This window comes from Eleginops maclovinus, chromosome 21, assembly GCF_036324505.1.
Source record: "Eleginops maclovinus isolate JMC-PN-2008 ecotype Puerto Natales chromosome 21, JC_Emac_rtc_rv5, whole genome shotgun sequence".
Classification (NCBI taxonomy): Eukaryota; Metazoa; Chordata; class Actinopteri; order Perciformes; family Eleginopidae; genus Eleginops; species Eleginops maclovinus.
In genome coordinates, this window is record NC_086369.1 from 13,130,580 (window position 1) to 13,155,960 (window position 25,381).

Below are 25,381 nucleotides of genomic sequence, written 5' to 3' on the forward strand. Positions count from 1 at the left end.
TAACTTCTATTGGAAACAATAGATAATAAGTTTATTAATAAACTCAAAATACTAAAACATAAATCCTTTTTAATATGTTGATTATTAATTCACCAACTTTATGAAAATGCATGATCATATTGTTGAAGATAGACACCTCTTTATTGAACATAGTAATAACAACATAGAGAAAAGTAAAGTGGGCTATTTCAGTAACAACAAGAGACAACATTTATAATGGGAGTCAAATACAATGTGAGGGTTTACATATAAAAACAATATTCACCTCAGGGATTGTTTTTGAGATGTGAGGTGTACAAATAAAAGGACATTTGGTTGTGAATTAATATTGCAGGACAACAATTGACTAACTTTGATGGGCTACTCTCTTGTTGCCTATTGTAGCTGAATATAGCCTTTTGCAATTAAATACAAGCTTTGGTTTTATTTTGTAACCTGAAACCTTTATATATATGGTCTATGCATATATTTATTTTCACGTACATGTTTTGGGGAGTGATGGGGGGGGGTTCATATGGACACCGGGTGAGGTCTATTTCCGCACCGCTGCTCGTATTTCCGCTGTTTCTGTTTTTTGCGGCGTCGGTGCAGGAACTACATAAACTTGCGTCAGCCGGGAGGGGCAAGCAGCCAGTAGCTTCGAGCTTAGAAGAGGGAAAAAACATGGATACAACCCCACAAAAAAGTATACTACAATATATTTAAATTTGGAAGAAGAAACCCCTCCTCTTTTAAACAGTCCGCGGCCCTTTGTCACTTTTTAAAGCAGCGTGAGGCGTTTAGGGACCCTCGGAGAAGTAGTTTGCGCAGTGACCGTGCATCAGCAGCAGGACGGGATACTGTGTGCTGCTCACATCAAGGTGCACATCCGTGTAAATGTCCACGTTGAACAAAGTGCAAGGTCCCCTCTTAGCTCAGATGTGAGCAGCGACCAGCTCTAGACACCAAGCTCCCCACTTTTACTCCGCAGCTCACTTCAATGTGCCTTTTTACACTTTTATTTTTTATAAGCTAAGTTTTATTTTTGCACCGAAAATGTCCTGCCTGTTGCTGGGAGTCATACGAAGGTGAGTGTTGGTGATTTGTTGTGTGTTTAAAGTCGTGTTTTAGCTCCGTGAACAAAACATTTGGGTATGTGCGTCAGAATACGCAACATGGCTAATGTTTTTTTCATTCATTGAAAATGTGCAACTCAAAGTTAAAGTCAAATGCTACCTGCTTACAAATAAATCCTTTATTTCCATTCCAAACACAAACACTATTTATTAGTATTGTTTTCTGCCATACATGTTCCACATAGACCTCTTTTGGATAGCTGTTTCTGACCCTTTTTTTAAAGGCACAATTGCCTCAAAAGTGCACCAATTTTACAATTTAGACACAAAAACTGAATGATGACACACATTTCATATATTTAAAATCTGCGTTTTTAATGAACCAATACCTGTAACACTGTTCCAGCATTGTTACATTCTCATTTTCCTTTCTAACTGCTGCTGAAACTTGTCCAACTTGATCTTAAAGACCAACCACAGATCTGAAGGACTTATAGCTCAAACCACACTCCACACAGTTGTATGAGCTTTTAAAGGGGGCTGTCTTATTCTGCATTCCTTCTCTTCACCTCTTTCCCCTTCCAGGCTTTGTGATGACACCCCATCACACAGGGACTCTGACAATGTGAGCATTGCATGGCATTGTGTGCTTGCTTTTATTTGGTCATTAAGAATGGTTGTGAGTGACACATTGCACGACATGTGATTTAGTGACCGGGAGGCCCATGTTGCTGTGCTCTTCTGTTTGTATTTCTGCCTGAGAGATAGTAAACTGCTGGAGAGTAATCACCCTTCTATTTGCCTGAATGTCCTGGAGCATGTTCCGTGTATTTTCCCCCGGGTACTCGCTGTACCGTGTGTGTGGGGATAATGAATGCAGCACGCGTGCATGTTCTAAGTGATACCCTGGCTTGTCTCATGTGTAGACTCTGCCCTAAAGAGGCTATTGACCAGCATCAGTGTGAGGGGGGGCAGTGTAGGCGTGTCTGGTTGTGGTGTGTGAGGATTGGCTTGCTGACTGGAGGTGTGTGAGGAGAAGTTGCTCAGCTGGAAGCAGACAGGGGAATGGATGCCGAATCAGGATTATCTGCCCTTTGACATTCCTTGTTCCGTCTCTGGACAAATTCCCATGTTTCCAAATTTGCAGCCTTAAAACAAATAAAATGTTTCCTCTTCAATAATTCTGAGATTTAAAAGCTCTGCCTAAAATATGATGTCTAGATAAAGTCATGTTTTGAGGCATGCTCAACAGTCCAGGAATAAGGAGGCATGCAGAGACAAAAGCCTGAGAGGATGAGTTCCTGTCGGGGGACATAAGGAGCCAAAGGCCATCGGAGGCCTGAAAAGCATCTATTTATGATGCAAAGTAGGAAAAACAAAGCTGCTAATCTCATCCCGCTGCTTTTATCTCCTGTCTTAAGTCGACCACACCCTTCATTCAGAAACAAATGAAAGATTCTTGTTTATTCTGTCAAATCCAGCCCAACTTGTCCCAATCCTAGTCCTATTAGAGGTAATGTTCAGCCCCTCCTGAAGGGTTACAGTGACGAGTGGCATAACAGAGTTAATTATTGGTAGCATAGCTAATGTATTTACTGTGTGTGTGAGGTAACAACTAACGTCCTGAAGGGCCATGCTCATGCTAGTGCTGATGGGGATCCTAATGAAGAAAAAGAGCTGTTCAAGCAGAATGTTTTATCTTCTACCAGACCAACAAGTGTCTTTTTATCCTTATGGTTTGAGGTCAATCTCGGTTGTTTGCCGTGTTACAGTAACACTATTGTTCTTCAGCTAACTTTTTTCATGTTTTCAGTTTATTTTAGTCAAAAGTCTAAAGCTCCTCACACTTTAGCAACGTTTCTTTACGAAGAAGGGTTTTTAAGTGTGTTCGATGGATGCGTGGATACAACAATCCCCTGAGATTTGCTTTTGCCCCAACATGTGTTTGACATTAGGGTTTTTTGGTGGATTGCCAACTCAGATGTACATGTTTCTGAACATTTTGTGCTTTGATCTTTATCACAAACTGTGATTAGATTCTAGCGCACTTTAAGAGGAAAATCGATAGTAAAGACACTTCAACTCCGCAAATTACCATAGGGGCCTTTTTCAAGTATTCCCTTCATGCTGAATACACCCCAACAACCTCCTTCATTTAGGTTGCTTTGAGTGCATGACAATGACAGGGAGCAGCTCAGCTTACCATATTCATACCTCCAGATTTTCTCTCATCTAGCTTGTGGTGTGTAAACAGGAAGAGGGCGCAGTCCAGAGACACTTTAATCAGAAAATAGACCCGGAACCTAAGACTGTATAAAGAAGTAAACAAGGGCAGTTCAAGGTCAGATGCTAAGAAGAAGTACTATGACCCCATTTTATGCATGTAACAATATGTGCTTTGTAAGGTCGCCTGCAGTACATACTAACAGTAAATAAAAAACAGTTCATCTGAAAAGCAGACATTGTCATTTGTAATTCCAAAGAAACAAGATAGCGACAGCTTCAAAAAGATGGTTCACAAACCAACAGATGAAGTCACTTCTTAAGACATGGACTACTTCTTTAGCTACAGCCAACCAGACATAGTCAATATTACAAAAACAACTCTAGACTTGTTTAAAAAACACACATGTAGCTATCTCTCCCTGCATTCTCAGCACAAACTGGACTCACTGGTTCATGATTAATTGCTCCCACATCAATGGTTAAACATCTGGCATGGTACAGGACGGGGAGTTTGAACCCTGAGGCAGGACTGCTCTGAGCTCTTTGCCCTGTCAGGCCGCATGTTATCGCTTGTCCTTCTACGAGCCTCTCTGCGTTCCTGCAGCCTGTGCCCTTTGTACGCACCAACCTGATTTTCTTGTGTGTCTGCATGCACAACAAGGATATGTTCAGCTGTAAGGAACATATTTAAAGGCACACCCAGTGCAGGCAATTGATATCAGCGTGTGTGCCATTGATTGGACAGACAAAGAGATGGAGGAAGGAGAGTGTGATTTGTAATGCTGGTCAAATTGGTCATTTATACAGGTCAATGTATGTTGAAAACCCCCCTTTTTCTGGGCTTCTCGTCAGTGCTACAGGATAACGAATGTCATATTTTTCAAAGGAGGCATCTGGGGTCATCTACATTGTCCACAGACAAACAATGGAATAGACGATGTGTGTATGTGCTTTGTTTTCTCCACACACACACACACACACACACACACACACACACACACACACACACACACACACACACACACACACACACACACACACACATACACAGGGTTGTGTTTTACCAGCTTGCATAGCTACTGTCCTCTCAGTGGCTGCTGTTTGTGAATATCATGCTGCTATAAAAACAATAGGCCGGCCCCCCGCGCGCCCCTCTTTATGTGGTGAAGTGTGTTTGAGGCTCTCGGGTTGCACTCAACACTGCATGAAAGCACCTTGATATCACCGCTGTCACATGAAAAGCACGCAACTCCAATTTGGGGCCGTATTTTAGCTTGTGTTAGTGCTGGTGCTCATTGAACTCAATCGCTATCTCATTGAGATAAATAAGGACACACTCCCTGCATTATATATCCTGGTCAGCCTGCTGGGGTCATCCAGTTCATCTGCACTCGTGTTTCTTCCTCCTTTGCTAATGTCCGCTGCTGATGAGAAGCATTTGACAAAAACTGTGTGTTCTCCTGTCTGGATGTTCTTTTTTTTAAACTTTTGCTAAATTGATTAATTACGGTAACTGAACAATTATATGTAAAGATGAGAGCAGCAGGGTCTGATGAGGTCACACTAGCATTACAGAGACAGATTCCCAAACGGCACGATGAGGAGTTTCTGTTAATCAGATCGTTGTTGGAATTTCTTATTAATGCTTGTTTGGTTTTTTTCAGACATGGTGGTATTGGGGCAAGTGTCGGGGTCCGGTCCCTGACCTCCATTCCCTCGCTGCCGCCGTCGGTGGCTGAGTTTGTGAAGGGGGCAGTGGATGAGTGTAAGCCAGCCCGCGTGCAGGTGGTGACAGGGACATCGGAGGAAACGGCCAACATCCTGGCAGGTCTTGAGAAGGAGGGGATGGTTAAGAGGCTCCCCAAATATGAGAACTGGTGAGGACACTTACTAAAATACATCAATAATCTGATCTCAAAGCTCCTCTTCATCTTGCTCTAATTTCTGCTCTTTTTTTCAGTTGGTTAGCGCGTACAGACCCAAAGGATGTGGCTCGGGTGGAGAGCAAGACTGTGATTGTGACCAAAAACCAAAGAGACACCATCCCCATCCCCGCTGGGGGGGCCAAGAGTCAGCTGGGCAGCTGGATGAGCGATTCAGACTGGCAAACAGCCAGACAGGAGCGCTTCCCGGGCTGCATGGCAGGTACGTTGTGGGTCAGCAGAACAGCAGGAACCGTCGCTTGTAGAGGAAATGCAAACTGCATTAATGTGTGTCCATTCTCCTCTCTGCAGGTCGCACCATGTATGTGATTCCCTTCAGTATGGGTCCTGTCGGCTCGCCTCTGTCTAAATATGGTGTCCAGGTACTGAGTACTTCCTTTCAATATTTAATTCTCAGGAAAAGATGATGCAATAAAGCAATAAGCCTGCCTATCACACTATGTACGCAGTTATTGCTTAAGCCTTTAATGGTTATTACTCACCGATCAGCATGATAAACATTTTCTTCCACTTGAAGGTGACGGACTCACCGTACGTCGTGGCCAGTATGGGGATCATGACGCGCATGGGCACCCCCGTCCTGAACAAGCTGTCTGAAGGAGAGGAGTTTGTCCGCTGTCAGCACTCACTGGGACGACCTCTACCTCTCAAAGGTACACATTCAAAGGACCTGCAACAAGTTGTTATAGGGGTTTTGTATTTGCTTACAAATCCCCCCTCTCTGCCTCCTCTCCAGCCCCTCTGGTAAACTCGTGGCCCTGTAACCCGGAGAAGGTGCTGATCTCTCACCTGCCAGACAGCCGGCAGATCATGTCCTTCGGCAGCGGCTATGGAGGGAACTCTCTCCTGGGGAAGAAGTGCTTCGCCCTCCGCATCGCCTCACGCATCGCCAAGGATGAGGGCTGGCTGGCCGAGCACATGCTGGTGAGTATGGGACATTGCCCCCTAAAGCTGCCTTCACATGATGAATGATTTCGACTGTTGCTGAACATGGTTGCATTTTTAAAAAGGTGAGTCATGGCGCTCTCTTACTTTAACTTATGATCGGGTAATCACCTCTCTCTCCTCCTCAGATCCTGGGGATCACCAACCCTCAGGGGGTGAAGCGGTACGTGGCAGCAGCCTTCCCCAGCGCCTGCGGTAAAACCAACCTGGCCATGATGAAACCGTCTCTGCCCGGCTGGAAGGTGGAGTGTGTGGGCGACGACATTGCGTGGATGAAGTTTGACAGCCAAGGTGAGGAGGAGGAGGAGGAGGAGGAGGAGGAGGAGGAGGAGGAGGAGGAGGATGTCTCACACACATTGCATTGCTTTGTTTCATTAAGGGTGGTGTTTAAAATCCAGTTATCTGTCTCTGCAGGGAAACTGAGAGCCATCAACCCAGAGAACGGTTTCTTCGGCGTGGCTCCCGGCACCTCAGACAAGACCAACCCCTATGCCATGGCCACCATCGCCAAAAACACCGTGTTCACCAACGTTGGCGAGACCAGCGATGGAGGAGTGTGGTGGGAGGGCCTCGACCCCCCCGCAGCCGGGGTCTCACTCACAGACTGGCACGGCAAATCCTGGAAGCACGGTACGATAATGATATAAAGACATCAATCACATAAGACAAATTGGTTTTACCTCTTTGTTTCTAATGAACGTTCAGCAGTTTAGGTGTAAGGTGTGTATAGTGCCATCTAGTGCTGTGTCAAAGCATCCAATAAATAAAATAGACCTTAATAAGACCAACCCCCTTCAACTGAACTATATTCAGCTGAGGGGGTTACAAAATGATTCTTAAAAAATGGACTCTGCTTTGATGGTAGAATAAACGTTTGTTCCCTCTTTGTATTGAAGGAAGCTCGACAGCGTGTGCCCACCCCAACTCCCGCTTCTGTGCCCCAGCGGCTCAGTGTCCCATCATCGACCCCCTGTGGGAGAGTGAGGAGGGCGTTCCCATCGACGCCATCATCTTCGGAGGCAGGAGGCCCGAAGGTTTGTGCTGTTTTCAATTCACATGGAAAGGGAAACTGTGCTTGTGTGTTTTTTCAAGCAATATTATCAACACATAAAAGTAGCTGTGCATTCAATGTGATATCATTCTGGTGTTGGCAGGAGTCCCTCTGGTGTACGAGTCTTTCAACTGGCAACACGGAGTCTTTGTTGGAGCCTCCATGAGGTCTGAGGCCACGGCAGCTGCTGAGCATCAAGGTACAAACTCTCCATTCCTGTCAATAAAGTTCTGATTGGCTTTTGGGTCACTGTATTTTGATAGTGACCAGGTTTTATATATTTTGTCACCAGCCATTACAGGGTTGTACTATAGATGAAGTGTTTTTAAGATAATGTCATGATAGGGACGCTTCTTTTAATATTACTCAAGCCATTTTATCCTCCAGGCAAGGTGATTATGCACGACCCCTTCGCCATGCGTCCGTTCTTCGGGTACAACTTCGGTGACTACCTCGGTCACTGGCTGAGCATGGAGCGCCGTAAGGCCCCCACCCATCTGCCCAAGATCTTCCACGTCAACTGGTTCAGAAAGGATCCCTCCACCGGCTCCTTCCTTTGGCCCGGCTTCGGGGAAAACGCGCGCGCACTGGAGTGGATCTTCAGGCGCTGCAGCCGGGAGCGAGAGGACGAGGCTGCCAAGAAGAGCATTATCGGCTGGCTGCCAGAAGATGGCGCCATCGACACTAAAGGTCTCAGCAGCAATGTGGATATGGGCGCTCTGTTCGATGTGCCCAAGTCTTTCTGGCAGAGGGAGACGAAGGAGCTGAGAGCTTACTTCAGTCAGCAGGTCGGAGCTGATCTGCCCGCTCAGGTGGAGGCGGAGCTGAAGGCGCTGGAGGACAGAGTGCACAATTAAAACCCTACTGACCGGAAGGTCATCCTGAAACAGGGAGGAAGTCACTGATGGAAGGATTCAGATAATTAGGGTCACAGGCTTGGGTCACATACACAGAGAACTAAGTTTTTACAATGTAGCACACGTACTGTTAAGCTGGTATGAAAGCAACGCCTCGAAAAGACCATTATCCAGGCCAGTATTACACTTTCTCTGTGCATGAAAACACAGCCAGTGACTCTTGGCTTTCTCTTGTATTAAGAGAAATCTGTTGGGAATTAAATGTCAGAGATAAAAAGCTAATAATTCAATAACTTATGACTTCACACTATAACTGTAACTCTGAAGGACTGAGGTTTCACTCAAAATGAAGGTTAGGTTTCTGAGACGGTGTTCGGTTGGTATGTTGACAAGCTAATGCCACTACCTCCATATATTCATCTGCTATGGTACTAAACATGGCCATTCACTTGGCATCAAAGTGCCTTTTAAGACATTTGAACAATACAATGTATAGGCTGCTAATGTTTTAAAGGATATAGACCAAAGATCATATTGGCATAATTCTAAAAAAAAGTTACTCGTAAAAGGATTTTAAGGTTTTTTGGCCCCAGATATTTTAATACAACATTGACCAAGTGTCCTCAAGCGCCCTTTTATTTAGAATTGAGCTTGATATTCCAAAAGATATATATATATATATATACAGTGGAGGAAAACTTTAAGAGACCACAAATTGTTCTTAAATCTTTATCTCTACATGTATGGCAGCCATTCCAGTGTCTATTGAATTCCAAAACAGAGAAGAAATTGTCAGTAGTTTATAGAAGATAATAATAATAATAATAATTTAGAAATACCTATAAATAATAAAACAAGAGAAAGGGATAATGAGGAAGTGGTCTCTTATTTCTTTCCGCGGCTGTATATATCAGAAGTGTAATAACAAGTCAAACATTACAGCATGACTTACGATGCATCATTCATCTTGACACTTTTGTAATGTCTGTGATTAAAATGTATGATATTAGGTGATGTTTACACACAAAATGTGAAATGTTGGACCAATAAATGCAACTGAGATTATGAGGTTATTTTTAGAAGTTGTATGCCACGGTTTTTATGACAGTGAAACAATAAATATCTTCAAATGCAGAAACTGTCTTGTGCCTTTTCTTTTATTGAAGGTAACTGAATAAAATAAAAACATCTGCAATATATCACAAAATTAAATACAATCTTTTATCTTCACTATAATTAATTCTCATGAGTTTTAGTTCCCCATGAAGACTTGTGGTATATACCCTGATCTGACGAACCGGAAAACCAAAAATATGAGTTTTGAAATATACATATACGACTTGCAAGAAGGTTTTAAGTTCCCCTTTCTTTAACCAGGCTGTGAAAAATACATTTCCCGTTGAGATGTCTTAAAGACAACCCCTTCTATGAGTATATGACAGTATGTTAATCTGACTATATGTTAATTCTTCTTCACTTGAGCGTAGATGTCCTCCGGCCTCCCAGCAGTCTCTGTACGGCTCTTGGTTGTCTCTTGCACTTGGACCTGAGCGTACAGCGTGTCCTCCTTCTGTCCACCGTCCTGCTCTGAGATGGGGGTCCGTTTATCCTTCTGCTTCGAGAAGTCAATCTCTCCGTAGTGGATTTCTTCTTCTTCTGTTTTACTCTCCGGCTCTTTAACAGTCAGCTCCTCACCTATTTGACTCTGAAAACAGAAAGTGTTGTGCGGCTTTACACATTTTTTTACAGTAAAATCAAGATAAAGTGCAACAGAAAACATTGTAAAATGACTTATAAATACATATTTAAAAAGCATGAATAATATTACAAATATAACAAGCTTAAAATAATATAAAATACAAGAATTAAAGTAACAGTGCAGTGTAAATGAATGAAATAGCTATTAAGGCAAGAAAAGGGTAAACATATTGGTATTAACCTAATATTTGAATAATAGGATTGATATTAAGTTAATAATACACACATGATAATGTTGTTCTGGCCAGTATTAAGCCTTTTTAATCAGTTAAACTTATTTGCCTTTTGAATCCATTGGTGTTTTTGTTGTACACTTTACAGTAACAGTTAAAGATGATCTGCTAACCTCACAAACCCAATTTAAAGCATTACTATTCACTGTTATGGATCACAGTTATATTGTTCTTAGTCTTTCTGCAACATCCAGACAGCCCTAGTTACAACCCCCTTTCATGTTCATTTATTTCACAGGGAAGTTCAGCATGTGCTCACCTGAGTCTGTTCTGCAGTCGGATGTGTTGACACCAAGTGCCTGCAAAATGTCACAATAATCATACTGTGCTTTAGGTTCAAAAACAGAGTGCCATAAAGATCAAATGTGAGCGTGTTTAACTGAACACCTTGTTAATAATGACTGATACTTACCAAACGCAGAAAACCAGGCAGATGAGTACCATGATCCCAATGGTTCCTCCAATAACTGCCCCCCACTGTGCGAAATTAACTTCACCTTAACAAAACACAAAACAATATAAGAGACTAAATAAAGATTAACAATATCAATGTAGCCTTGCTGGATTCACTATAATATTTACCTTTGATAGCCAGATGGATCTTTGATGACGTTCCATTACCAAACTCATTTTCAGCCACACAGTAATAACCTCCTCCCTCTGTGGCATTAAAGCTGTAAAGCTCTCCCTGTGACACGTTGATGTCTCCACCTTTGCCCTCCTTGAACCAGGTGAAGCTGCGGACAGGAGGCTGGGCTCTGCTGGAGCAGCTCAGGTTCACCCAGCTGCCCGCTGACACCACACCCGAGGGCGGACTGACGGAGGCGGAGGTGTTCTTAGGAGCATCTGAGGGAAATGTGAGATTCACTTCATCAAAATCATCCAAGTTAAATCAGTAATGTGCTGACAATCACAGGTTTCCTCACATGAAACATGGAGAGTCTTTGTGTCATTTGCTGTCTTCACATCTCTCCCTTCATTCACAGGATAGCTGGCAGAGCAGGTTATGTTCAATCCATCATGTTCATCTGACAGAGTGAAGGTCGTCTGGATTGTAGTCCTCAAGGTCTGATCTTGGTTTTCCTCCATTGTGTTGGGAGGGTTTTCTTGGAGAGTCCAGGTGAGTTCAGGAGGGTAGAGTGGACAGGGAGCTGGAGCTGAGCAGGTTACAGACACAGACTCCTTCTCTTTCAGATCACCTGAGATGTCAATGGTGGGGCTCGGAGGAGAATCTGTGGTTGAAAAACTCTCAGATTAAACCCTGATAAACACTGTGCTTCAATGCTACTGATAGCATGCTCCTATTAAAGGGGCCCTATGCTGCTCACACACGTCTCCATGCTTTAATGTTCAAAAAGCTCTTTATTTTTCTCACACTCCCTGTGCTGCAGCACCTCTCTTCACTCTCTGGACCTCTTAGATTTCTCTTTTTAAGGGTAACAGGTGAACCAAGACTCATTCATCTAGATTGTTTCTGCTTCTGCTCCGATACTTCCCCTTTACATGCGATGCTGCAAAGTTTTGCATTTACACACATACTTTTAAAGGCTGTATTGATAGAGTTTATATTTTAATCAGACATACAAAGCAGTGAGGCCTGCTTTCTGTCACATTTAACCAGTAGAAGAAGAAGATGCTTTACCTAGATAAAAGTAAAAATACGTTTTTAAAGTACTCCATTATGAATTCAAAGTACAAAAGTATTAATATCCAAAAGTATTTGAAGGATCAAAAGTAAATGTAGTCAGCGTGCAAAATGACTCTTAACATAGTATTATATAATATTATGATCATTCTGTATTTTTATGTAATTGTTGTTAAAATACTTCATAATGACTTTAGAAGGGCATCATATCATCAGCATGGAAATGGTGAAATGGAAATACTCAAATCAATACTGGAGTAACTGTACTTGGTTACATTCCACCGCTGTTTTAACCAGCACTCATACGGTAGGTAGATCAGCCTACAGCAGAAATATATTGAAGATAAAGTTCACTACATTTGCTGCTTGGACTAAATCGGCACCTGATTTAACTTTGATTTAAAATCAAATAAAGTATAATCTCTTACCTTTAACTGTTATTGGAAGAGGAGAACAATCAGCTGTTGCCAGAAATGGTTTGTTCTCAACTCTGAAGAAGTATTTGTCTGTGTAACTCGAGATCAAACTGTAAATTAAAGTTGTGCAATCTCTCTGCCTCAGGTCTCCAGTGATGTTCATTCGATAGGTGTTTACTGGCTCACTACTGTTGAAAATCACTTTTTCTTTATTGTTGGCAAAGTCAACAGTGTTTCTAATCCACACTCCGGAGGATTGTCTTGTCCCAATAAATCGGTCTGTATTGTCTTTGTGATCAGTGAAGTTACATGGGATACGAAGGCAGGATCCAGTTAGTGCCTCCATCTCCTGAGGTGTTGTTAGGCGCAGGTGGTTCAGACACCCAGATTGAGCCCAAGCACCTGTGAAACAAATTCTGTTGTGATTCGACTTAAAGATCTGGACAATTTAATTAATTGAAGTATTTTCCTGAAGTAAAAATGGAACAAAGAGCTCACCTGAAAGGAAGAAGAGACTCAGTAAAATGTTGGGTCTCACCATCCTCGCAGACTGGACCGCAGTGAATGTCAAGACCTAGATTTTCAACAGTTCACTTACTGTCAGAGGGCACTAACAATGCTTTGCACAACTACACCGTTCTGGGGTTTAGGTGACTTCCTGCTGCAAGTTCAATATGCAACTAACACGATAATATAACTCTCAGTTGGATAAGAATAAATCATGATTTCTTACCCAAATAAACCACATCAATAGAAGAGAGATCCTTTGGTTGGCAGGTGAAAGGTGACAATGGTTGAAAGATGACCTTTTTACAAACTAACTTCTTTTGTTGAAGTTGTGGTCATTAAACGCAACTTCCTATCAGATGAGATGAGACTGCAGTGCAGTTGTTTTTAACAGCAGAGAAATAGAAGAAGTTCTCCCCCTTAACGCTTGTAAAGGTTTTGCTTTTCACGCTCAATGTTTCCCTGTATTAAACGCGGTATTACTGGTGGTTCTTTAGTCGAGTATTTGAATCCTCATATAAATATCCAAGAGGAACTAATAGGCTGTTTGGGGATTTCACTTTCCTGTAATGTGTTACAAGGTTTTTGTGCACGTAAACGGTCTAAAAATGGTCTAAAAATAAAACATGGAAACATATCCCAGTAGAGGCACAAAATACAAATATCCTCAAACCTCAAAAATGATAGGGCCTCTTTAAAATCGTTTGTTAAAACGTCTAGTCATGTAGTCAAATTTCCATAAAGAATAGTACAAGTACTTCACATTGTGTACAAGTACAGTTTTGTAGTAATTGTTCTAATACCAATCAGATTAATTGTTGTGAAAACAGCTGCTTAAATCTAAAATTGCTCAATTAAATAGAATAACTAACAACCAAATACATAGATTTCATTGTTTTTGTTCTTGTTGAGTTTCAGTCCTGAACTTAAACATGGTAGTGAGTGTCATTTCCTCAGTGCTGCCTGATTCAGAAGTCAGATTTATGAACTAGGATTAACTGTGAGAGGAAAATACTTAAAGAAGATGTAATTTATCATGACAGAAACTAAACCACAACTTCCCTAACATGGTATACAGTGAGCTGGTGACACAGTAATGTCTGCGCCACTCGTGTGGTTTAAAATGATGACAGCTTGCATGCAACACCGGGGGAAAAAGGAGCCGTCGTTCTCTTTGATTACCATGTAACGGTTGATAATGGTGAAATACGAGCATAACGATTATTTGAAGGTGCTTAAAATATATTTTATTTCAGTAAATAAATTACAATAATTGTGCATCATTAAAAAAGGAAAGAGACTGAGATTACTTTAAAATGTTTTTCTCAAAAATAAAAAAAGAAGAGCAGAGGGCTTCTGTTGTTATTTCGACTTGTTCCCTTTTTAGAGCTTGGCACATACTTGACATGTTAACACACACACACACACACACACACACACACACACACACACACACACACACACACACACACACACACACACACACACACACACACACACACACACACACACACACACACACACACACACACACACACAAACTCTGCAATTAGGGAAGAAACTGAGTGGCTGAACAGAAGAATTTACAGTAGAAATGAGATAACGACATATATGTTTATAACTGACATAAAGCTGCTCGTGTGGGAGGTTATGAATTTATTGTGTTGAACTGTAGGTGGTATAACACTTTCCAGGTGTCTGTTTCTACAGAAACGTATTTGAAAGGGTTATACAATAATGTTTAACTGTGAAATGTTTGCCTCATTTCTTCTTCACTTGAGCGTAGGGGTCTGGTTGCGCAGCAGTCTGGCTATTTGCTGGGTCGGGCACTTTGACCTGAGCGTACAGCGTTTCCTCCTTCGGTCCGCCGTCCTGCACCAAGACAGGGGACGGCCCAGGTGTCTGCTTGCAGAAATGGATCTCACTGTACTGGATTTCCTCTTCCCTTTTACCTTCAACAGTCAGCTCTTCACCCTGTAAGGAACACAGCATGTCTGTCGAAAAAGAGCTAAAAGATATTTCCTCTTTTTGGTTTGTTCAGTTTTACAATCTTTCACCACAGTGCGTTAGAAGCAGGATATTTCAACATAATCATATCTATCTATCTAAACAATTGATTCCTACCAGACTCAGTTGTTCAGTTGAGGATGTCCAATACCCCCGCCTCCAATGTAAGAAAGCGCTGTAAATAAATAAAAAAGTCGAGAAGAAATTAGGTTTTTTAGCAAATTAGAAAATGTGAACCTTGAATGCTTTGATTAGTGAGACTTACAAAATGAAGACCACCAGGGAGATGAGTAGGATGATCCCAATGATGACTCCTAGATAAACCGGCCACATTTGAGGTGATGGGCTAGGTTGTCCTTAGGGTTGGAACAAACTAAATATAAGTGGCTAAAAAAAATGGGAACAACAGCAAAAGCAGTACCTGTTTCTACAAAAACTTGAGACTGTTTATGTTGAATTGCACATATTTAAAGGCATGTGTTCTGATTGTATGAGTTTAGTAATAAATATAAAAAGTAGTATTGAGTACTGTGTTGTAGTGTTCTTTAAATGTCAAAGTTAGGACATTCAGTCCTATTACCTTTGATAGCCAGATGGATCTTTGATGACGTTCCATTACCAAACTCATTTTCAGCCACACAGTAATAACCTCCTCCCTCTGTGGCATTAAAGCTGTAAAGCTCTCCCTGTGACACGTTGATGTCTCCACCTTTGCTCTCCTTGAACCAGGTGAAGCTGCGGACAGGAGGCTGGGCTCTGCTGGAGCAGCTCAGGTTCACCCAGCTGCCCGCTGACACCACACCTGAGGGCGGACTGACGGAGGCGGAGGTGTTCTTAGGAGCATCTGAGGGAAATGTGAGATTCACTTCATCAAAATCATCCAAGTTAAATCAGTAATGTGCTGACAATCACAGGTTTCCTCACATGAAACATGGAGAGTCTTTGTGTCATTTGCTGTCTTCACATCTCTCCCTTCATTCACAGGATAGCTGGCAGAGCAGGTGATGTTCAATCCATCATGTTTGTCTGACAGAGTGAAGGTCTTCTTGATGCTAGTCCTGAAGGTCCGATCTTTGTTTTCCTCCATTACATTGGGAGAATCTTGTTGGAGAGTCCAGGTGAGTTTAGGAGGGGAGAGTGGACAGGGAGCTGGAGCTGAGCAGGTTATAGTGACAGACTCCTCCTCCTTCAGATCACCTGAGATCTCAATGGTGGGGCTCGGAGGAGAATCTGTGCAGGGTTAAAACAGAATCAGTGCCTAATGGTTCTGTTCTCGCTGTAACATTGTAAGTAAAAACCTTACCTTTAACAGTTATTTCAATATTTTCAGAAACGGCAGTTCCTTTAAACGACTTTGTCTCAAATCTGAAGAAGTACACGTTTGAATAACTTGTTTGTAAACTGGAAAACAGAGTGGTGCAGTTGTCCTTACTCAGGTTTCCAGTGATATTCATTGGATAGATGTTGTCTGCCTCATTACTTCTGTAAATCACATTTCCTGGATTATTATTTAAATCCTCATGGGTTTCTTTAATCCACATTCCAATTCTGTTGACAGTCTCTGCTGATGTTGAAACACTAAATGTACACGGGATGAGTAAACAGGATCCACTCAGTGCTTCCATTTGCTCCGGTGCAGTAATGGAAAGGTCTTTGCAAAACATAGAACCTGTAAAACCAGACTCATGATTAATATGAGGTTAGAAAATCAGCATGAATAGACAAACAAAATATGCATCAGCAGCGGGATGTTGCATGCAGTTTTCCTTGAGCAATTTTGGTCGACAAGCTCACCTGAAATAAAGAGGATGTGCAGTAACACGATTTGTGTCGCAGACATGGCTCCCAGCTCCTCGGCTGAAAAAGAACCCAATAACGCTGAGACTGTTGGAACATGTTTCAGAGCTTAGCAGTGCCAAATGCTAAAAATCTCAATTCTGACGAGGCAAATTATTCCTCCTCAGGTCTTAATTCTGACCAACAAAATGATCAAATGAAATATGAGATTATATAATAGTTTTTGTAGTTCATGGAGAGTAATTATAACATAACATAATAACAAATTGTAAATGTTCTTACCAGAGAAGCCTTTATCAGAAAGAGAGATGCAATGAAACCGTTTATGGGAGATGAATATCAGACTGAATATGAGCTTAAATGCAAATGACCAACTTCCCTCTTAAGGGTTGATATTTAACCCCGGGCATAGTTCCTGGTTTTCAGAAACTATATCCAGGATGTATTGAACTGTTGTTCTGTTTTCATCACTATCGCATGACAGCATTTTAATGCAGTATTTTGTTAATATGGAGCACATTTAAGTATTTGTTTACAACTGGGTAGTATATATTACAACTTCATAACACATCCTTCCTATTAAAGAAACTATATGTCAGTAAATGACATTTCAATCACGCTAAACTGGACAAAACTCTACTTACATACACACAGTATGTTAAATGCATTAGAATGCATACTGCCCCCCTCTGGGCAGATCAGACCACAACCTCGTCTTTCTGGCACCAAAATATGTCCCTCTTGTTCAGAGGCAGCCTGTATCCACTAGGACAGTTAGGAAGTGGACCCAGGAGGCCAATGAGGCTTTACTGGACTGCTTCGAGACCACTGGGATGTGCTTTGTGCGCCACATGGAGAGGACATCAACAGCATGACCGACCGCATCACTGATTACATCAACTTCTATGAGCAAACAACACTGCCAGCTAAAACTGTACACTGCTTCCCGAACAATAAACCCTGGATCACTAGTGACCTGAAACAGCTTTTAAATAAGAAGAAGGAAGCTTTCAAGTCCGGGGACAAATCACAGCTGAGGAGCATCCAGCATGACCTGAGGGACAAGCTGAGGGAGAGCAGGGATGCATACAGGAAGAAGCTGGAGGCCTGGGACTTGGATGAAGGCCATCACGAGGTTCAAGGGGAGAGACAGACTGACTGTGGGCACCCTGGAGAGGGCTAACGAGCTGAACACCTTCTTCGATAAGTTCAGCTCCCCGCCCCCTGCTGCTGTCTCCTCCACTTCACACCTCACCTCCACCACTCATCCTGGCTTCAACATCACCCCCCACTGCTCTCCTTGCCTCTGACCTCTGAGTCATGCCACCTGCAGAAATGCTCGGATGACTCTGCAGTGGTAGGGTGTATAAGGGACAGACAGGAGGAGGAGTACAGAGCGCTGGTGGAGGATTTTGTGGAGTGGACTGGAAGAAACCATCTGCTTCTGAATGTGGCCAAGACCAGAGGGATGGTCATTGACTTCAGGAGGAAGAGGACGTCTCCACAGCCCCTGTGCATTCTGGGAGAGGATGTGGCTGTGGTGGAGGACTACAAGTACCTTGGGAGTGCACCTTGACAACAGACTGAAATGGAGGGCCAACTGACGCTGTGTACAAGACGGGGATGCTGACTCTATTTCCCGAAGAGGGTGAGATCCTTCAACGTGTGCAGCAAGATGTTGGAGATCTTCTACCAGTCTGTTGTTGCAAGTGCACTCTTCTTTGCTTAGGTCTGCTGGGGGGTTAGCATCAGAGCCGGTGACACCAGGAGACTTAGAAAACTAATTAAGAAAGCTGGCTCTGTCATCAGCATCAAACTGGACCCTTTTGAAGCCGTGTTGGTGAGGAGGACTCTGAACAAACTGTTGTCCATCATGGATAACCCCACCCACCCTCTCCACCTGCAGCTGGAAGGCCAGCGGAGTTCCTTCTCCAACAGACTGCTCCAGCTCCACTGTCACAAGGACAGGTTCAGGAGAACATTCCTGCCCACTGCAATAACAGTCACGGCTCCATAGCCTCTCTTGTGAACTGGACATAACGTGCACACTTTACACTTAACATTTATATTATATTTTATTTAATATTCCGTTTCATTGCACTGTTTGTACATCTGTATATTTCTGCAACGAAAACATTTCCAAGTTTGGGATGAATAAGAATTTCTGATTCTGATTGTGACAGTCCCCTACATTTCACCACTGCATTAGGACCAGCATGTGAGCAACATTGCCACCCAGGGGACACACTCTGCATACATGATCTGTGACGAGACAGCGGAGCAGCCACTCATGTCATGTCCTACATCCTGTAGTGTAAAGCAAATAAGTACATTTACTCAAGTACTTTACTTAAGTACAGCTTTGAGGCTTTTCAGTTTTCTGCTACTTTGTATAATCAGCTTCAATCAGACTTTATTTCCACCTGGAGTAAATTCATGAGCTACCCTGCAGTATACAAAGTCATTACAACTAGCTGCACCTTTACCAGCTCTGCATCATCCTCTGTATCTTTATAAAATAGGCAACAATTAACACATTTAGCTATAGATAATGAATAGTTTAACACTGTGAAAACTTCAACCCCGGCACCAGCTGTCATCAGATTGTGATTCATACCATGCTCAATCTTGATTGGTGCACATAAACAGGAGACATCCTCTTTTCCCAACTGAGCCACACCCACATCAAACTAGTGCAAGCCACCATTGAAGAAGACTCGTGTGAATTTCAAAACTGTTCAAAGTTATGACAAAAAAAGACAATTAAATATATACATGCCTCATAAATAGAGTGTGATCTATAATAATGCTTCTTAATTTCTCCACAATATCAGTTGGGAAGTGTTTTAAGTATTATTTTGACCTTAAGAAAAAAGGGAAATACCTGCTGGTTTATTTTGTAAAATGACCTTTACACAAATACACACCATTTCTCAGATCATATCCTGAGTGAAAGGAACGGATGTTTGACTTAATCAGATGATTCATATATTTTAACATTTTTACTTCCCTCTTTGTTCGTCATCTTCTAACTTTATCTTTGATCGTCTGAAGACTTTGATATGAAAGGTCAAGCCAGAGGTCATGTAGCCTAACAACTCCTCTATTGTTCTTTATTTCTAGGAGTAAACTGCACCCTTTTATTAAAACATGCAACCTTAAGGTAAAATGTTGGGTCAAAAGTGGCAAAAATCAATTTTAAAGATCACTAAATATCACAAATGAGTGCTTAAACAAAATCTGAATATCACACTTTAAATATATGGCAAACTACTTCAACCTGTGGCAACAAAAACAACACGATATTTGTTTGAAACAATACACGTCCATACATTCATTTCCTCTTCACTTGAGCATAGAGCTCCTCCGGTCTGTCTGCAGTCTCTGTGAGGCTGTTTGCTGTCTTTGACACTTTGACCTGAGCGTACAGCGTGTCCTCCTTCTGTCCATCGTCCTGCTCTGAGACAGGGGGACTTGTATTCCTCGGCTTGGAGAAGTCGATCTCTCCGTAGTGGATTTCTTCTCCTGTTTCTGTTGCTCCAGCTGATTCTTGGACAGCTCTTAGCCTCTGCGCAACATTGATATTTGTCTCTTTCCCTCCCCTGATCTGCTCCCTCTGCTGAGAAAGTTGAGAAATAGAAACAGGAAATGTGATGCAACACAACAACCGTTCACTGTGCCACATTTATTCACAAATTAGGAAGTAAGTCTATTCAAAAAAGTATTCACAACACATAAATGTACTGCACATTTGAGTATTTTCCCACCTGTGTCTGCTGTGAAGTTGTATGTTTTGACTTTAAATACCTGGAAGACAAAAGAGCGGACAGCTTCATGATTCTGTGCAATAGATGTAGATGTGAAATTGATGTGAGGGACTTACCAAACAGCACCAGCCACACAGATGAGTATGATGATCCCAATGATCCCCCCAACAACTCCCACCCATTGTGAAGAGCTATCAAGCTGTTTTGCTCCTAAAGGAAACAAAAACATTCCTGGCTATAATCCAGATTTCATGTAGAGCTCAGCTTGACTTCAAACAGTCTTTAGGAAACCAAGATGCAAAATGCAGCTTGTCTCAAGTGTTTGCAGGTGTGGAGTGAAATGGATTTAAACACAATAGTGTAAGAAAAAGTGAAAGTGAGCTAGAGGATGAGGATACAGCTTTTACAAGACTCAAAATGTTTTCCTCTGTTGAAGAAATTCAGTTTTTAATGATCTCTCTTCCTCTCTTCACTTTCAATTACACATCTCTTGTTGTCCTAATTTATGTCGGCTACATTTCATTAAGATCCAACTTATCATTTATAGACAAAAAGATTCTGTGTAATTATGTTTTTATCGTCCTATTAAACTCAGCACACACCCTCCCATTTATGCATATATTTCCATTGAAGCATTATCCAACAATACCTGCTCCTATTTCTCAAGTGGATGCAGTGTAGGTCATGCTTACCTTTGATAGCCAGCTGGATCTTTGATGACGTTCCATTACCAAACTCATTTTCAGCCACACAGTAATAACCTCCTCCCTCTGAGGCATTAAAGCTGTAAAGCTCTCCCTGTGACACGTTGATGTCTCCACCTTCGCTCTCCTTGAACCAGGTGAAGCTGCGGACAGGAGGCTTGGCTCTGCTGGAGCAGCTCAGGTTCACCCAGCTGCCCGCTGACACCACACCTGAGGGCGGACTGACGGAGGTGGAGGTGTCCTTAGGAGCATCTGAGGGAAATGTGAGATTCACTTCATTAAAATCATCCAAGTTAAATCAGTAATGTGCTGACAATCACAGGTTTCCTCACATGAAACATGGAGAGTCTGTGTCTCCTCTGCTGTCTTCACATCTCTCCCTTCATTCACAGGATAGCTGGCAGAGCAGGTGATGTTCAATCCATCATGTTTGTCTGACAGAGTGAAGGTCTTCTTGATGCTAGTCCTGAAGGTCCGATCTTTGTTTTCCTCCATTACATTGGGAGAATCTTGTTGGAGAGTCCAGGTGAGTTTAGGAGGGGAGAGTGGACAGGGAGCTGGAGCTGAGCAGGTTACAGACACAGACTCCTTCTCCTTCAGACCACCTGAGATCTTAATGGTGGGGCTCGGAGGAGAATCTGTGGTTTTACACATTTTAAATGTAAGGATACAGTCCAATACAGTTTGCAGCAGTAATCATCTTAGTGTAAAACTTGAAAAAAGGTCAGTCAGCTGCATCCTTTATGTAGATTTTGTCATCCATTGGTCACCGCATGAGACTCACATCTGTTCATGCATTAGTGAATAGTAATGCATAAAATAATAAACTGTATTAAATGCAGTTTTCAAATATTAGGACTTTTTGATTGTCTAATCATTTCTGTAATAACTGATTCATTGATTATCCTACAGTTTCACAATAAAGGTAAAACCATGGAGCTACTACTCCAACAAAAAGTCTCCTACCTGTCACTGTTATTTGAAGAGGATCACACGCAGCAGTTGCCAGAAATGGGCTGTTCTCAATTCTGAAGAAGTACATGTTTGTGTGTTTTTTTTCCAAACTAGAAAACAGAGTGGTGCAGTTTCTCTGTCTCAGGTTTCCAGTAATACTCATTGGATATGTGTGAATTGTCCCATTACTGTGGAAAATAATGTTTTCTGGTTTATTGCCAAAAGCCGACTGTTCTTTAATCCACACTCCGTAGGTTTCTCGTGTGCTGGTGAAGTCCGTAGCTGGTTCAGAGCTGAAGTTACACGGGATCAGCAAACAGGATCCACTCAGTGCTATCATCCGATTCGGTGTGGTAATGTAAAGGGACTTAGAACAAGTACCTTCAACAAGATGTGGGAGACAATCTGCAGGAAGAACAACGGGCATATTAACAAATTGAACAAAGGAGTAACTCTGGTCTTTCTGCTTTTTCTAAGTAAAGATTGCAAACTATTCAAGTTTCTTACCTGAAACAAAGAGGACTAGCAGGAACATGTTGGTCACCATATTCAGGATTCTGGGTTTGCAAACACAAGAACACTGTTACTTTTCATTTGTATCAATCATATATAACATCTTCAGTTTTGTAAAGCAACTTCCCTACTTCTCTGCACCACAGAAGCTTTCCCTGTACAACCAGAGTTCAAGTATTTGACACTTTGCATTTAAAGGCACCTGCAGAGCTGTGCTTTGAATTAGATAACATACCATAAATGACTGAGTTCAGTTAAATGTTTCCTTACCACATGAGCCCACAGCTAGAAAATACGAAAGTGTAAAGTGCTCTGGGAAGTGATACAACCACTAGCTGCTGTAAAATAAAGAAAGAGTGTCTCAAGAAATGTTTCCCTTTTTTAGAGGCAAAACTGCTGGATACCACATGACTAAACTTAATGCAGTTTTTGTCAACTCTGCGCTATTCTGGTGATGAGAGGAACAAAACACCCTCAACAGAAGGAGAACAAAGCACAGTTGTGTTTTTCTTCATCACTTAGCATTTGCACTATTTTAAAGGGATGGTTGTGTAAAGTTTGTTTGATGTTTGGAACCCTGCCATGGCCAAACACAGTGAAAATGCAGTCTTCTCCTGTTTCTCTGTTAGTAACCATCAGAATGTCACTATACCTTTTACCATCTTTGCATTACACTGAAACACACATGAGTTACAGATGGAATATACATTGTCCATTAAAAATCCAAAAGGTATTTACTTTCCTGTCATTATTAAATTAAGGAGTCCAATCCCCAACATGTTTTATTCTACATGTACCAGAGACCTATTTCTTCTTAAAAGTAGGAAGTCAGATGTCACGAAATGTGGACATTTTTAGCTTTCAAATGACATGACTCATGTTGTGAACTAAAATAATGACATATTTCACGAGCTGCAAGTATTAAGTATTCACTTTGTTTTCAACAGAAACACCAGTTAAGCAATTACAATGACATAGTTCAGGAAGAGGATAAAAAATCCTGAGCCATGAATAAGTTCAACATGAGATCAATTAATGAAGACGTTTTTACTTTTGTGTGTATGTTAATGGAGACCAAGAGCAGAATCCACCTCAACATTACTCACTAAGGTGACACACTCAGGTAAATCAATATGAAATAGATCATTGATCAACAAAGCTGAAAAATGAAGCAGAAAGCAGTGAAATTATTTCCCTTACCAAATGATGCAATTCAGGAAGTAATGTAGGGTGTCCAACAAATGTATTTAGTCTCACGAGACAAAAAGAAGTCTGAGTCCACATACCAAGCTTTTGTAGATGCTATAGATGCCACATCATCACTCATATTTCCTCGCCCTTAATATCCTCTTTTTATTTTTATCACACCACCCACTGCAATCCTGTATGCTATGTTTTTTTGGGTTGTGCCACAATTAACCAATAACCAACCAAGGTTTATAATCATCAATCTGCGCTTTGATGGACCAATTCATACAATTGTTATATAAAAACATGTTTTTACACTTCCGTCAGACATGGAGCAACATTAACCTTCCTTTGAGTCCAGCGTCTGAAACTGGAGAATATAAGTTGAATATATGTTGCTCTTTTAGCTGCTAAACGCTCAATTTGATCACCAGCTAGCTCCTTACATCACAAGTCTGCAATGTAAAGTGACATAAAATGTCTGCTGCGCCGCTGTGCATCGGGATGTGATGTCACCACTGTTGAAAAGAATCGTCACACATCCAACTACAAAGAAATCTACAAATAAACCCTAGCTAACTGATTCATAAGAGCTAAATTAGAAAAATATTTTCAGGTGGATTCTTTGGCAGTTTCATTTATCCAATATGAAATACCTCTACTCGTCTGGAGGATACCTTCTCTGGTTTAGACGAGTGTCTTGATCTAAACCAGCTGGGAAAAAAAGGGAAAACGTTAGACCAGTTAGGGTGCAGCTGCAGATGTCACATCACAGGAGAGTTTGTCTCACCATTCAAAGATGACCATTGTACTGACGAGCATTACGATTCCCAGGCTCTTCAGTATCAAATGACCATCAACCGTCCCAGCCTGTTGATCACCTGCAACACAACAGCATGGTCAGCTCCCACTCACTGGGAAACATTGAAACATCTCACACCAGGATTCCTACAGCTACCTTCAAATCTCAACGCACATCCTTTCGATAGTCGAAGGCCCACAGCATTACTGCACCCACAGAAATACGATCTGCCTCGATCAATGTTGGTGACTTCAAATACATAAAGCTGGGTGTCATCTTTCATGGAGTGCAGTCTGCCATCACTCATCATCATGAGCCAGGCAAAGCCGTCAACGTTTCCTCTGCAGGAGCAAGTCAGATTCACCACGCTGCCGACTGACACCGTTTCAGCAGGACTGACGACAACCGTGACATCTTTGGGAGCGTCTGGATGATACATGGAACGATGAGAAAAGATCATTTGTCTTGTCAGCTGATATCATTAAAACATTTTTTAAACATGCGAATGTAAGAGTCTGTGTCTCCTCTGCCGTCTTCACATCTCTCCCTTCATTCACAGGATAGCTGGCAGAGCAGGTGATGTTGAATCCATCATGTTCGTCTGACAGAGTGAAGGTCTTCTGGATTGTAGTCATTGAAGTCCGATCTTTGTTTTCCTCCATTGTATTGGGAAGGTTTTGTTAGAGAGTCCAGGTGAGTTTAGGAGGGGAGAGTGGACAGGGTGCTGGAGCTGAGCAGGTGACACTGATAGACTCCTCCTCTTTCAGATCACCTGGAATCTCAATGGTGGGGCTCGGAGGAGAATCTGTTCAATAAATTAACAGATTGTACAAAAAACCAGCAGATAATAAAGATTGTTGACTAGTATGGGATATTGTGTGTCATTAAAGCCCCTGAAAACTTTGCTCCATCTCTAAAATGTGAAATTGTAATTAAAGTTACTTACAGAGCCTTATTATGCTATCTGGGGTTTTTCCTGTCCTGTAGTGTGTTCTATGTTTTAGTGTATGTAA

At 41.9% G+C, this 25,381-nt stretch overlaps 2 protein-coding genes across 2 annotated transcripts; one reads left to right on the forward strand and one right to left on the reverse strand.

The window, feature by feature from the left end:
* The first annotated feature begins 599 nt into the window (after positions 1-599).
* Positions 600-9,215, forward strand: pck2 (phosphoenolpyruvate carboxykinase 2 (mitochondrial)). Its single transcript, XM_063912312.1, has 11 exons — positions 600-1,067; positions 4,946-5,158; positions 5,242-5,426; positions 5,516-5,586; positions 5,742-5,877; positions 5,961-6,148; positions 6,298-6,460; positions 6,584-6,799; positions 7,066-7,203; positions 7,324-7,419; positions 7,608-9,215. The coding sequence occupies exons 1-11, from the start codon at positions 1,036-1,038 to the stop codon at positions 8,075-8,077; spliced, it is 1,908 nt and encodes a 635-aa protein (XP_063768382.1). The 5' UTR covers positions 600-1,035; the 3' UTR covers positions 8,078-9,215.
* Position 9,216: 1 nt separating this feature from the next.
* Positions 9,217-25,124, reverse strand: si:dkeyp-28d2.4 (uncharacterized). The gene is made up of 27 exons (XM_063874056.1): positions 24,525-25,124; positions 24,357-24,447; positions 24,223-24,280; positions 22,373-22,422; positions 21,878-22,270; positions 21,244-21,549; positions 20,900-21,163; positions 20,324-20,417; positions 20,208-20,247; positions 19,777-20,059; positions 18,332-18,393; positions 16,723-16,819; positions 16,438-16,527; positions 15,947-16,312; positions 15,568-15,873; positions 15,224-15,487; positions 14,909-14,999; positions 14,761-14,818; positions 14,401-14,610; positions 12,863-12,950; positions 12,628-12,703; positions 12,142-12,545; positions 10,995-11,300; positions 10,651-10,914; positions 10,481-10,565; positions 10,328-10,367; positions 9,217-9,782 (listed from the first exon to the last, which is right to left on the reverse strand). Exons 4-27 carry the CDS (start codon positions 22,410-22,412, stop codon positions 9,540-9,542), a joined length of 4,470 nt encoding a protein of 1,489 aa, XP_063730126.1. The 5' UTR covers positions 22,413-22,422; positions 24,223-24,280; positions 24,357-24,447; positions 24,525-25,124; the 3' UTR covers positions 9,217-9,539.
* Between the last annotated feature and the right edge of the window lie 257 nt (positions 25,125-25,381).